The sequence below is a fragment of the Pipistrellus hanaki genome (genome assembly GCF_964339955.1).
Source record: "Pipistrellus hanaki genome assembly, chromosome: 6".
NCBI classification, from domain to species: domain Eukaryota; kingdom Metazoa; phylum Chordata; class Mammalia; order Chiroptera; family Vespertilionidae; genus Pipistrellus; species Pipistrellus hanaki.
The window spans coordinates 32,006,026-32,020,300 of NC_140508.1; the positions used below are offsets into that span (position 1 = coordinate 32,006,026).

At 53.2% G+C, this 14,275-nt stretch overlaps 1 protein-coding gene across 1 annotated transcript in view; it reads right to left on the reverse strand.

Moving 5' to 3' along the window:
• The window catches only part of TGM3 (transglutaminase 3), a 37,098-nt gene extending 23,024 nt beyond the window's left edge, over nucleotides 1-14,074 (reverse strand). Inside the window, exons 1-5 of the mRNA XM_084886883.1 lie at nucleotides 13,929-14,074; nucleotides 4,177-4,350; nucleotides 3,602-3,835; nucleotides 2,603-2,721; nucleotides 1,794-1,922 (exon numbers count right to left, since the gene is read on the reverse strand). Of these exons, the coding sequence (XP_084743009.1) occupies nucleotides 1,794-1,922; nucleotides 2,603-2,721; nucleotides 3,602-3,835; nucleotides 4,177-4,350; nucleotides 13,929-13,935 (663 nt within the window). The 5' untranslated portion in view covers nucleotides 13,936-14,074. The remainder of the gene's footprint in view (nucleotides 1-1,793; nucleotides 1,923-2,602; nucleotides 2,722-3,601; nucleotides 3,836-4,176; nucleotides 4,351-13,928) is intronic.
• Nucleotides 14,075-14,275: the final 201 nt, after the last annotated feature.

A 14,275-nucleotide genomic window follows, 5' to 3' on the forward strand; every position in this document is an offset into this window, starting at 1 on the left:
CCAACACAGGGACAGTTAGACACAAACAAGTTCTCAGGTGTCGTCCCGCAGCCAGTTTTCAGAGTTTATGACTCTCTCACCAGCAATTATCCAAGCCTACAGCAAGGGTCAGGACCAGGGTCTCTCAGCCTGCGGGTCCCGCTCCCTCTCTTTGTGGAGTCTGCAAGTTGCAAGGCCTGATGGAAGCATAAGGCTGGGAGCAGAGGATCCTTGCCTGGGATGGGCTGGCCCAAGTTCCCAGGGCCCCTCCGTGCAGTGGGCGAGGTCAGCATCCCTCCCAGGAGGGCATGGACAGTGAGTGATACTAGGATCAAGCAGGATGGGCCTCCTCCAGGAGGGAAGGTTGGGCTGCCCGTTCCAATTTCCTGAGTCACAGAGCTCCAGCCACCAAAGTGATAATCAGCAGGGTCATCTCTGGCTAGCACTGAGCATTTCAAAGCCCTGCACAGGTCATAATTAGCTCAGGCCAGCCCAACCAGGAGCTCTGGAGAGAGCAGCAGGGAGGTGCAATGAGGAAGCTGGCATTGATGTGAAACGGTTTGTCCCCAGGGTGAGAGTGAGTCAGCGGCTGCCTGCCGGAGCTCTGGAGCCGGCTGGCCTCACCCATCTTCTCCTGGCCAAGGCGACTCAGCTTCATGCCACCTGACTGCAGCTTTCCTTAACCTTGGCTTTGGCTACTTGGTTTTTAAGGTTCAGCCCACATCCCACTTTCTCTCTGCATCTTTCCCCAGCCACCCTGGTTCCCACCCATCTCAGTGCCTCCACGTCCCCCGGGGCCTCCTCACTCCTTTCCTGCAAGGTTCAGGACTGCACTCTCTCAGGGAGTCCTCTCTGATCACCCCCAGGTATTTGTCATCCAGCCAGAAGGCTGTTCAAATTTCTAACCACATAATTAGTTGGTAGCTTGGAGATGCTCCAGCTCCAAAGTAGAGAGACTCGGGCCATGGCTAGTCCATTAAAAAAGAAGTTAAAGACATCTGTGGGGTAATTATTTAGTTCCAGGGGATTAAAGAACAAGAACTCTCTGACTTTCAGCTTTTTAATTTGTAACTCTTGAGCAGGTTAATCCCATAGTTAGACCCTTTTTGATGGAGACGTTCTCTACACACTGAGTGCAGAGTGAGAGATTTTCCCAGGATCCGGAGTGTGCATGTATGTGTGCGTATGTGCATATGTGTGTGCATGTGTAAGGGAGGGGGAGGGGAGCAGGTCTTTCAAATGGAGAGACTGGGCGAGTGGAAAAGCCCTGGGTGGGCAATTCGAGGCCTCGTTCTGGTCTGACTCGCAAGCTGTGAGCACCTCCCTCAGCTCCTGGGGCTTCAGTGTGGATGAGGATCGGGCTGGCCTTCTGACTCTCTAGTCTGACAAGCACCCGCCGGGTGTTGAGGAGGGGGTGGATCAAAACAAAGGGGCGTCACACTCCAGGCTCACTCTGGAACGTCCTTCCTTTCCATGCGGGCCCAGGGTGGAGCCAAGTCTCAGCTTGGCATCCTCCCAGCCCTGATGGACACTAAGGGGGCAAGTCCTCTTGTCATCCGAGGAAAGGCCTCCTGGTTCCGTGGAAAGGGCTTTGGAGTCAGGCAGACCCGGCTCCAGTTCAGCGTCTGCCGCTCCCTCACTGGGCACAAGGCCAGTCCTTTCCTCAGAGGAGCCTCATGCTCCACGTGTGTGACATGGGGACGGGGACAGCCCAGCTGCATGTTGTGAGGCTACGACGAGGTCACGTGTGTAAGAGCGCATGTGCCCAACCCACAGTTGGGTTTGATACGTGGTAACAACTCGTTATCACTCACCATCGCACTCAGCACCCGGCCGACATATTTGGGGTCACCTCTGCGGGCTGTGTCCGTAGCAGAGTCACGGCGGAAATTCAGACTTTTATCCAGGATCGCGAGGCAGATGTTCAGAATGTCTCCTTCAAACTGTTCGAAACAAAACCGTATATTACGATGGAAGAAATGGCAGGCAGTGTTGGCTCATTCAGGGGCTGGGGGCTCTGCTGGCGAGAACCACGATAAGTGCCTGGGTCCTTGCACTCTGTGGCCTCCAGAACGGAGAGCTGCCGAGGAACAGCCACCTCCCCCAACCTTCCATCCTGCAAACTCGTCCAGAGCTCTCGTAGTACAGGAGGGTGAGCGAACCTGGGAACTCTGTGCTTTCAGATGGGGAAGGGTGATGGTAAGGAAGGACTCTGGACAGGCTAAATGCACACGGCAAGGAACTTTCACCCCAATCTCACAGGAATGAAGGAACAGAAACTATATTTTTGTCCCATGTGTCTCTCCTGGGCCTTATCCTCATTTGTAGCACCAATGCCACGTCATTGCATCGATTTAGTTACTAGCATATGTCTGTTTTGCCCACTAGATTGTGACCCTCTCAAAGACAAGAAATCTGTTGTATTCATCTTCTGTATCCTTTCTGTGCAACCAGAGCCTGGCACATAGTAGATGTTCAGTAAGTGTTTTCTGAATGAATGGATAGAAGGGCAGGCAAACGGATAGATTTGGGGTCTTCCACCCATCTGTGGGGCCAGCTTCTGAGCTTCTTGCATAATAGAGATATCACCTCCCCTTCCCCCGCGTCCCTGTGACCTTTTTACCTGTCCGAAGTTCCAGCCAACCATGCTAATTCGATTTGTGCTTCCCACAAATATGGAGCCAGAATCTTCCAGAACATATTCCCCTCTCTCGGCTTGGTTATTCATAAAGACACTATCCGCTGTTTGACATAGAAATCAGATATCAGGGATTGGAAGCTACAGAGAAGTCCTCCTCCCACTCCTGAATACTGGCCTGAGAGTTGGAGCAAGTCACGTCGTACCTGCAGCCTTCCCCCAACCTCCACCAAGGAAGGAAGCCTTGGGCTATTATGCCTCCAACCAGTATTGTGGGAACTATGAGTTTGAAAGAGAAGCTGGGATAGCTGAGAGTCTGAAAATGAGACTTCAGGAGTCAGACACTTGCTCCTTTAGGAAAAGAGCCATCTCTATGTTATAGAATTGTACTGTGGTCATTGTCCCTTATAATTACACTAGAGGCCCAGTGTACGAAATTCGTGCACGGGTAGGGTCCCTAGGCCTGGCCAGCAATCAGAGCTGATCAGATTCCCCGCCTACTCACCTCCCCACCTCTTTCTTCCCTTGCTCCCTCAGTGCCCTCCTACTACCACCACCACCACCATCACCGCTGGTCGCCAGGTTCTGCATGGCCCCCTGGTGGTCAGTGCACATCATAGGGAGTGATTCAACTCCTGGTCTCCTGGTCGAACTCTTGAAGGGACACTTTGCATATTAGCCTTTTATATATCTAGACCATGCTATGCAATTTGTACAAGATCATGAGATTCCTGCAATACCCACAAAGGAAATAGCAGCATGTCCATTTAATGGTGAATAATTTGAGGCTCAGACTCACACAGCTGGATGAGTGGGAGAGCTGGGACTCAGACCTATGGCTTCTGACTTACAGTTTCTATCTTTTTCCATATCGCACAAACGTTTCCTAATCAAACCTGAGTCCATGAAAACCACCCCGCTCATCTCCTTTCCATGGGCACTGCTTATATGATGGCTGGGAGTGTGGGGTGGTTAGGTGCCTACCTTGCGACCAGGGGTTAAAGAGCAGTATTATCATCCCAAGCTTATGAGTGATGCCGTTGCCATTCTGAAGGCTCAGCGTGTACCATCCGATGGGCGCATTGGCAGGACTGGAGATGGAGATGTTCAGAGTGTTCTCCCTCTGGGACAGGAGCTGTGCATACCAGCTGCCACTGCTCGTCCCATTGGAGAGTGGAAACACAGCCTTCGTTTTGGCTGACTCTGAGGGGGAGGGTCCTGTAAAAGAAGAAGGGCTCCCTGAAAACCAAGGAGTACTGGCCGGACTGTGGGGCGAGATCAGGTTCCAACACAACCACGGGGGCCCTTCCAGGGGCTCGTCCAGGGAAGCTCACATTATGGCGCTGGAAGCAACTAGAGAGACAGACCACGAGGGCCAAATTCCTCTTGATTGGAAGACCAGGCAGAAACTTTCCCACGGTCACATAGAGTCAATGGCAGAGCCGGGCCCAGAGCCCAGAGCCCAGTGACCCCAGTGTCACCGTCATCACCTCTTGGATGCACAGTCCCACGGGCTGCTCAGGGGCATGTGGGGGAGGGGAGGAGCAGGGAGCAGGTACCTGTGGAGGCTATGAACCCCAGACGTTCTCGAGATATAAGAGCCCAGTTGAGGGTCAAGGAGAAAGTGAACGGTTGACCTCGCCGCAAGATGAGCTCCTGGCTGTTGTAAGCGTCTGTGTGGTGCTCTTGCCGATTGGCACTCGCCCGCCAGTTGATATTCTGGGGTGTTAAATCTGTGAGACAGAAAAGAGAAGACCTTAGGCCCTGAGAGGCAAGGAATAGTGGCATGGGGAAAAGGTAAAAATTGCCAAAGGGATAGCTTTTAGGCAGGACTAGTCAGGGAGGAGCTAAACTTCTAGGAAAAATCACATTAAAATACAAAAAATGTGACTGAACACACTGAGCACGTCACAAGCGGTTGCTTCCCCTCTGCCCTTCACGCAGCTGAACCCGAACCTCTGCATACACTATTCGGACCCCGCTGCCTAGCCAGCTGTCGCTCAGGCCTCAAGGAGCTGGCCAGGTGCTCCGTGTAGCTTTGCCCAACCAGCCAGGAGAGCTGTGGAACCAGAGTGCCCACATTCTGCCCACGTTCAGCACCATTCCTGGGTGGATGGGGGCTCACGTAGAATGGAGAGGAGGCTATTTTTCTCACCGCCACCACCCTGCTTTGGCTTGTTTGCTTTTCCCTCTGCATCTGCTAGACACTCAGTGCCTTTTTTCACTCCAACATCCAGCAAATGTTTACTTGTGTATTTTATGCTTTATACACTCAACACCTTGGTGTTGGCCTGGGCCTCTGATGCTGGGGGGAACAGCATGACTCTGGGCAGGATTTGTAGACCTAGAGGTTGGACTTTCAGACACACACTGGCAAGAGCAGTGAAAGGAGCAGGTCAAAGGCCATGAGACCTCTGGATGACACCCGAATGCAAAAACCTGGACATCCACGGCCCCTCCCCGCTTCCTCTCACTTGATTGTGGAGGTGGGTCTAGGCTGAGAAGAGTTTATGAGCGGTACCATGAGGTCTGAGGAGGTTAGCTTACATAAACCTCTAAAGAGTTTTATTCCTCTGAGTTGTGTTTGAGACGTTTCATCATCCGTGCCTTTGCAAACCAAGCTGATTTGTCTGTCTGTATGATGAGACCACAGCTATGCGAGCGTGGAGGCACATCCCAGCAGCAGGCACAGCTTCTCTTTACACGTGTCTGTCTCTCATCACCAGAATGTGTTTTCTTTATTTTTGTATTCTAAAGCTCAGAGCATTATTGACTACATTAGGACAACTTGGTAAACAAGGGAATGAAGGCGTTAAATGAATAAAGACTAATGCCATACAATGACCATCATGACTACGCCTCAAGATTTAGTCCATAAGAAAAGATGACTGTGGGATTTTTATTCAATAAATACAGAGAGGGTACCTATTTCTCACAGGACACTGAGCTAGGCACAATGCTGGCAGTGTAAAAAGTATGAAAGTAAGTTTTAACCCTTTAAGAGCCTCATCAGTGAGTAAGACACTGAGTGATGGAACAGGGTGAACCCGACCTCCCCAGTAAAAGGTGTCTAGGAGATGCAGGTAGGAAAGATCACTTTCAGTGGCAAGAATTAGAAAAAGCTTCAGAAAGATGCCGGGCCTTGTAGGAAGGGGGAATTTTGTCAGGTGCAATGGAGCAGCCTGCGTCCCAGACAACAGGAAGAGAAGCCGAGGCCCTGGAGAGCAGGCGTGTTACTTGGCTAGAGCAAAGGCTCTGACCACAAGAGAAAGGTGAGGCGAAGAGAGTGCGGCTCCGGGGCGGGCCTGGGGCTGTGGGCTCCCCTTCCAGCAGCTTTGGAGATGGGCTGATAGATACTCTTTCAAGTGAAACTCAGCCCCTCTGTTTGGTGAGCCAAACAAAGCTACAGGAGAGGAGAGGGGTGCTCAGAAGGTGGACTTGCCACCAGCTCGTGGTACTAAAGATTCATTCATTCACACATCCTCTCACTCATTCATTAATTCATTCATTCAACAAGTAATTATTGAAAGAATACATTAAGTTTTTGCACAGAATCAAAGAAACAAAAACATTCATGCAATTGACAAGTATGGAATGGATTCAGGGAAAGACACACGGAGGAATGAAGGGACAGAGGCAGAGGGAGGGAGGGGAGAAGATGAACATTCCTGAACATAAATAGCGAATGGAGACAGCCCAGATCTTAGGCACTCTCCGGCAACCCCTATATGTGTAGATTTTAGTTCTCTCTAGGGCAGTGGTCGGCAAACTGTGGCTCACAGCCACATGCGGCTCTTTGGCCCCTTGAGTGTGGCTCTTCCACAAAACACCACATGCGGGCATGCACGTACAGTGCTATTGAAACTTCGTGGCCCATGCTCAGAAGTCAGTTTTGGCCTGGGCAAGTCTATTTTGAAGAAGTGGTTCTAATGCAGAGCCACACTCAAGGGGCCAAAGAGCTACATGTGGTTCGTGAGCCACGGTTTGCTGCTCTGTTGACTAATGAGTTTGCCAACCACGGTTAGACTAAATGTTACTGTGTAGTTGGAAGCTGTGAGGATTAGGCAATTGTGGCATATTGTGTGCAAAGAAGTAAAGGGGTAGTGTAGAACAGTGGTTGGCAAACTCATTAGTCAACAGAGCGGCAAACCACAAATCTCGAGCCACCATTTGCCGACCACTGCCCTAGGGCAATCGTCCCACCTTTCAAATGCCTGCCTCCTCCCCAGCCTTGCTCACGGCCTGCTGTGCATCCCTGCAAGTTGACATTTGGTAGAACTGTATTCTTTGTCTTATTTAAGAGAAAAGAAGAGCCCATGGACCATGTGGGTTTAGATAACATGAACCCTCTGCAAGCAGGTCAAACTCAAAAGCTAAGACGGGCCAAATAAGTGAGGCATGTGGCCTGTGGGCAGCAAGTTTGACCTGCTTGCCCTAGAGCAGGGGTCCTCAAACTTTTTAAAGTGAGGGCCAGATCACGGTCCCTCAGAGAGCTGGAGGGCCGGACTATATGAACTACTAATTCCTACTGTAACACCTTGGCTGCGCTCACTGCCCAAAAAACCTGGCGGGCAGGATCAGACTCCCCTGGGGGCTGCATGTGGCCCGCGGGCCGTAGTTTGAAGACCCCTGCCCTAGAGATTCTTCACCCCCCTCTTAAACACAAAAGGATGCGTGTCTTCTTCCAGGTGAAGCTCACTATTCCATTCAGGAGCTCTGAGAGCAGAAAGAATGTCCCAGACAGCCTCTGCCAAACACAGGGGTAAGGAAAGTGGGGTGCAGGGGTTCCACATCTATAGTGGCATCTGCCTCCCCTTCCACAGGTCCACGTCCTTCTTTGCCCTGTGCAGGGTTATGCACCATATGCTGTAGCTGAGCCAGTGGCAGAGGCTTCACCCTTTCCTCCCAGAGCTCAGTGGCTCTTGGGTTCATACGCAAGTATTTGTTTGAATATCTGTTCCCAATTCTTTTAAAGAAACTTATTTTTCAAAATCATTGGCAAATACCCTGAACCTGCTCACCTCCTTCTTTGTCCATCTTGCCACCTGGACTGAGCGGGTGTGTGTGTGTGTGTGTGTATGTGTGTGTGTATGTGTGTGTGGATATGGACAGAGCTCTGGTGGTCACCCTGGACTAGGCATGCCCTGGGGACAGCACGAGCCTGGGCCCTGGGGCATGTGCAGCTGCCTTTTCTGCCCAGAACTACCTACATCCACACCTGTTACATAAGGAAAAAGGAAACTTTTATCAAGTTTATTCTATTCTAGAATTTTGGAGATTCACTGTCATTCACATACACCTGATGATGTAACCCCTCAACTTGTTCTGGGGTCCGCCTTTGGCAGGGGTAACACGAGAAGCACAGAGCAGAGTCCAGACTGTGAAAGGGGGTTGCTGGTTGGCTGTCTCAATCCTTATCGGTTGACTTTGTGATTGAATCACTGACAGCAGACAGGTAAGTGGGGCTGGGCTGGGGTGAGTGACTGGGGTTTTAACCTGCTCTTCCTGGGAGGACCACAGCAGAGAGCCGCTAGCAGATAGCCCAACATGACATAACTGATGCTCCAGTGCCTGCATCTCCCCCACCTGCCCAGCCCTTATTCCCTGTGTTTCTTCTCTAGGCAAAGACATATTTGTCTCTTACAGATTTCCAGAGTTGATTGTGAGATTCTCCCTCCTCCCAACTGGTGGGCGGAGTTATGACATTACTGGCATCTGTCACAGAGACATCCCCAAGACATTGAACCACCAATCAGCACGTGCCAAAGTGTCCTGCAGCCCACCCCTTCCTGTTCCGCCCTGGGTCCAACCCTCTCCTGTTCCTCCCCTTAAAAAGACCCCCAGACCAGCCCCCGTGCTGCTGATCCTCCATGTCCATCTGGAGGCAGCCCGGCTGGGTCCCTCTCCCCTCCTCACTCCTTCAATTCTGATTTCTCTACCTCCGTGATGAGTCCCGCTCATTACTGGGGAATAAACTTTACTTTAAAATGTCTTGGTGGTCAGTTTCCTGCGCCTCAAACCTTACATTGATTAGGGTTGATAAATACACTAAAAGTCCAGCCGAGTGTCTTTAGCATTTTTAGAGACCACGTTAAGAAATACATTTTGCATGGTGTTTCTATATGGGGGCCTCTACCTGACATGGAGTTTCACAGAACAGCACTAACTCCCCCTTCATTTTAATTGCTGGTCATAAGCCACTAAACTGATTTTACAACCTACTAATGGGTGACACATGGCAGCTTGAAAAACAGTGATGCAATCGCATATTCCCATATTCCAGGTCATAAAACTGAGACCCTGAAGGGGGAAAGCATCTGCTGAGGTTACATGGGAGTTGAGAAGCAGAACTTGGCTCAGAATCTGGGCCTTAGAGCCTGGTAACTGAGGGTCCATGAGTCATTCTCAACGCCCCCTCTGGGCCCCCCATCCCCCACTGAGCCCCCGAACATCTCCAACTCCTGGCGGGCCCCACCAACAGCCCCAAGAACCAGGTGCTTTCCTCTCTGCTCCCACTCCCTTCTCTCTTTGGCCTGTGCCATCCCCTTTACCTTTTCCCCACATTCAGACATTTGCAATCTCTATGCAGCACAAGTGGTAGGATTGCTTGGTACCCAGTTGGAGAGAAGCTGGGGGGTTCCAGTAGTGGCTGAGTGAGGGGCCGGAAAGGGTCCGTGGGATGGAGTGAAGGAGCCCTGGACCGGCTGTCTAAAAGACTGAGGCCTTAGGCAAGGTCTCAGTGTTTCCGGAAAATTCTCTCTCCGTCTGTAGAAGGGGAGAGTGAAGCCTGCACATCCTCGTGGGGTTACTATTCAGACCCAACATGTACTCATCAGTAGCACCTGGGCCTTCAGAAGCTGGGGGTGCAAGCCCCCTGGGATCCCACACATAACAACAAAACCAACACAGCAGGGTTCGAGGTGGTCTACGGGGCTGCCACTGAAGACATCTGCTGTGCCAGGCACTGTGCTGAGCGTTTTACTTGCATTATGTCCCAAACCCCTGTGAGATATTAGTCCCATTTCACAGAGAAGGGATTTGAAAGTCCAGTCAGGTGACATCATGTGCCAAATATGGCACACGCAGGCAGAGCCCGGACCCAAGCCCAGACTGGAAGCCAGTTTTGTCTGCCCACATATGACTTCAAGCTGCCACCCTGCAGCCAGCCGAGGTTCCTGGGGTGACAATCACGTGGGATGGCTCAAGGAAGCTGCCGGAAAGGGTCACCCATAGTCCACTGCCTGTCTCAACATAACCTGGCCAGGGGGAGAGCAGAGGGGGGAGGACTCCTGGACAAGTTCACTTCAGACAGTGTGACTGAGACCCCTGGTTCCCGCTCTCGCTGCACCCGGGCGGCACCTGGGAGTGTGCAGGGTCCTGAGCCCCACCCGGGACCAGTTCAGTGAGGATTTCTGGCTTAGGGACAGCACTGGGCTTTTTATTTTAAACTCTCCTGGCGTTTCTAATAAGCACCCAGTACAGAGAATGACTACCTTAGGTTGATATGTCATTTTACACTTTTCAAAGCATTTTCACATTAATTATCTCGCCTGAGCCACATAGCAATCTGGGAGGAGGCGGGGTGTGGCGGGTGTGTGTGTGTGTGTGTGTGTGTGTGGTGGGGATTGGGGAATCACTCCCTCCATTTCACACAGGAGGAACCTAAGGAGAATGTCGACTCTTTGTGAGCCCATCGCTCAGCCCCTCGCCCAGACCCTGGGGCCTCGTTCCCTCCATCCTGAGCGATGGGGGAAAATACTTTCCTTCCTTCAGCTCACACCCCAGGCGGCATGTGGGCCCGGGGAGGAGAGTGACGCCCCGCCCTGGAGCGCCCAGCGGGTGGAGGCAGAATGGGGTGAACCAAGACAGCTCACTGGGGACCTGGCAAGGGGCAGGGGAGCGCTTAGTGGGAGGGGTCTCCCTGAGAATCGCCTTCGGTTAGAAAATGGACTTCATCGCATTGGGTTTTTCTTCAGGCTTACGAAAAGTTCCCCCAAATTAATGAGTTGTGTGGCCTGAGAACCTGTGGGGTGGGCTCCACAATAACACCATTTTAGAGATGAGGAAATGGAGACACTTGGTTAAGTAACCTGTCCAAGATCACTCAGCTAGTGGGGGGCCGAGCTCAAAGTCAAGCCAGGGCTCATCCCTGGACGTGGGGGAAGCATGGGGAGCCCTCATTCCAGTGGATGCAGCTGCTGGCAGGTCTGTCTCCGCTGACCTGGGAGCAGCTGCTGCCCCAGAGGAAAGAAAGCAGGTGGGACTGGGGTAGGGCGAGGGTGGGGGGTGGGGGGTGGGGGGGGTGGGGGGGTGGGGGGGGAGGGGGAGGCAGCGTGCCCCACACAAACGCTGAGGCGCCTGAAGCCCTGAGCCGAGCCTCTGAGCCTCTGAGCCTCCGAGCCCAGGGCACTCTCTGCTCTCAGAGCTGCCACAGATCTCCCTGGGGTCCAGGCCCCTGAACCAAGAAGCAGTAGCCCAGTGCAGGGAGACCCGGGGCTCCTGCTAGATTCCAGGCAGGAGGAGGCAGGACCCCGAGAGAAAGAGCCGCTGTGTCCCAGCTCCCAGGGAAGATGTTTTGTGCAGACCCAAGGCTTAGAACCGGGCAGGTCCTCACAGATTGAGGAACAAGGCCCAAGAAGGCAAGTCTCCGCAGCCCAGCCAGCACTCTGCCCAGAAAAGAGCAGGCAGAGAGCCGCCTGCCCCAGCGGCCAGTGTTAGCTCGGCAGGGAGGTCCTGGCCTCCTGCAGGCAGCATCTGAGGTTCATGTTTGAACCCTGAGAACTCTGCCTCCGACCTGGGGCCTCTGAGTGGATGTGGGGTGCGGAGCAAGGCCTCCGCTCGACAGTGAACCCAGAGTCTGTGCATTCCTGTCCACCCCGGGGGCGCGGACTCTGTGGGCAGCAGACAGAGGGGGGCCACATTGCAGGGCTGGGGGAAGGGTGCCGGCTGCCCTCACAGTTGAAAACAAACCCACATGTACCTTCGCACACAGGAATTCCCAGCTGAGGAGCTGACCCTGAAAACTCAGGTGTGAACTGTGCAGGTCTATTAAGAAAATGTGCGTGTCAGTCAGTGGACCCCGTTCAGACGCATGGAGCTCAAGGTCAACTGAGCTCCATGCAGAACACTGCCGGGCCCTCCTGCACCCCCAGCACCCCGCCCATAGCCCAGCTGCCCTCTCCACCAGGAGGCACAGTCACTGAACCCCACGGATTCCAGCAAGAAGCTTAAATTGGGTACTGGACACAGTTCTCTCCAACCTACACACATTGACCCCTTGGTCCCCTGGGTCACACCTGCTGACCCACCCACCTCCCATCCCCACTGCCCGGAACACTGCTCACGCCACAAACTACTCCTGACCAAGCACGCCAGGCAGAGACACGGCTCCTTCAGCTCTGCCTTCCACTGTGCCCACTGGGGCCCCTTTCCGGGGTGTCCAATGAATACATTCATTCATTCATTCATTCCAGAGACACTGACTGAGCACCTGCTGGCTGAGTGACTAGGAGCTGAGCTAGGAATTGCATGCTGGCAAATGGAAGGGAATAAGGATTCTCTGGTCTCTTCCCGCCTTCTTAACAATGTACTTCCCCCCAACCAGCCATTGTATATGTGGGTTGTGACCTCAGGAGGCCTCTGGCTGGTTTAGATGTTAAGCTCCAAGAGGTTAAGACCTCCTGACTCACGAGCACTGGCACCAGAGCAGGGCTCACGGCAGGCAGCGCAGTGGCAGGCAGGAGGTGACCCACCTATCCACAGCCCACGCCCGGCACAGGTCCCAGGGGGTGAGCCCCGCTGGGCCCATCGCTCTCTGTCCCTGGCTTCTTCTCAAGGCGAGAGTCCAGTACTGGAGGGCAGAGAGCCCTCTATTTCAAACCCCTTCATCTTACAACCGGAGCCCGAGGCTCGGCGCTGGCAGGGAGGGCGGAGACTGACGGTAGAGCTCAAATGACGAACCCAGTGCAGCATTGCTTTGCTGTGATCTGGGTGAATTCAGCTCTGCTAACAGGACCGAGTCTGGGCTCTGCTACCCACATTCTGAGTGATGTGGTAAGTCCCTGGATCAGTGGTTGGCAAACTCATTAGTCCACAGAGCCAAATATCAGCAGTTCCAATGATTGAAATTTCTTTTGAGAGCCAAATTTTTAAACTTGAACTTCTTCTAACACCACTTCTTCAAAATAGACTCGCCCAGGCCATGGTATTTTGTGGAAGAGCCACACTCAAGGGACCAAAGAGCCACATGTGCCTACCATGGCTCTAGACCTTTCTGGAATGCCTCCTGCCCCCTGCGGGGAGGGAGATGGCCTAAGTGACAGCTGACATCTTCTGCTAAAGTCAACAGGATCCCAAGCTCCTCTCCTTAGCCACCCAGCGTGTTGCCGCATGTTCACTGGAGGAAATATGTGTGTGTGTGTGTTTTTTTTGGGGGGGGGGGAAGCGGGTTGGGGGGTGGGGTTGGGGGAGAGGAGAGGAGGTGTCCATTTTGCTGCCCTGTCCTGATCTTGGTGATCCCTGAAGGAAACTGCGTTCACTTTTGTACTATGCTCAGTGATTTCTTTGGCAAACCTTCCTGAGGCCCTAGCCACCATTCACGATGTTCTACAGGTTTGGTTCATGCCTTTTTGGGGAGAGGGGGTTGGCGATGCACTAGTCCCAGGATGGCAATAGTTGGCATGCCGCCAGCAGGGGGCTGTCTACTAGGAGCCGGCATCCTCTGTGGTGACCGCAGAGCGAAAGGACCTGCGCTCCCGGCTGTTCTTACACACCCACCTCCCCTGGCGCTGCTCGCAGGGAGCCTGGCACACCTGCCTCTCCTACTACCGGGAGGTTTCAGCTCATCAAGTCACGCTCAAAGAGGCTGCTTCCGAACGTGTGGTTTACTTAGAAGCATTCCCGCGCTGCTGCTGGCTTCTTTTAAACCAATTTACAGGCTGTCACGCTCTCACTTCCTTGTAGCTCTGAGATGTGCTTTTCATTACCCACGTTACTGACAGCTGGTAAAGGTGCACTGAGAAACCGGGGACGCAGGTACCAGCTGGCTTCACACAGCAAAGCGTATCCATCCGTCTAAAGGATGCTGACTATCTGTTCATTCCTCAGGACCACATCCCGCACATGTCCTACCCCTGGAATCATGCTAGAAGGACTAGGCAGCCACCGAGAAAGAACAGAATCCTCACGTACGAAGATCCAGCCTCCGGAGCCCCCAGGGCAGCTGTCCTGGGCCGGACGCTGGCCTCTTTGCTGGCCCAGGGGGAGCCGGGCTTCCCGCTAGGACCAGGTAGAGAGGATGCCAAGCACTCACCAGCCATGCTTCGCCTTCTGCTGCCTCTTCCTCTTCTTGGCGTTCCACTGGTGATGGCAGGGAGAAGTGGGGAGATGAGCTGCCTGCCCGGGATCGCCTTACCATTTATAGAAGCCTCTCCTACACACCCCAATTAGAATTGTAATGAGGTGGGCGAGGCACCAGGTCATTCCTGTAGTGCCTGTAAGCGTTTCTCTTACGACATCCGACATCCTCGTCACCCAATGGCAGGGCAGCCTGCTTGCGCAAGACCAACCTGGGGAGCGGAGCGGAGGGGAGATAAGAAAGAAAAGTTCACTTTGGGGAGTTTTTCCCAAAGGGGAACACCTCTCTGGATGGTAGAGTCT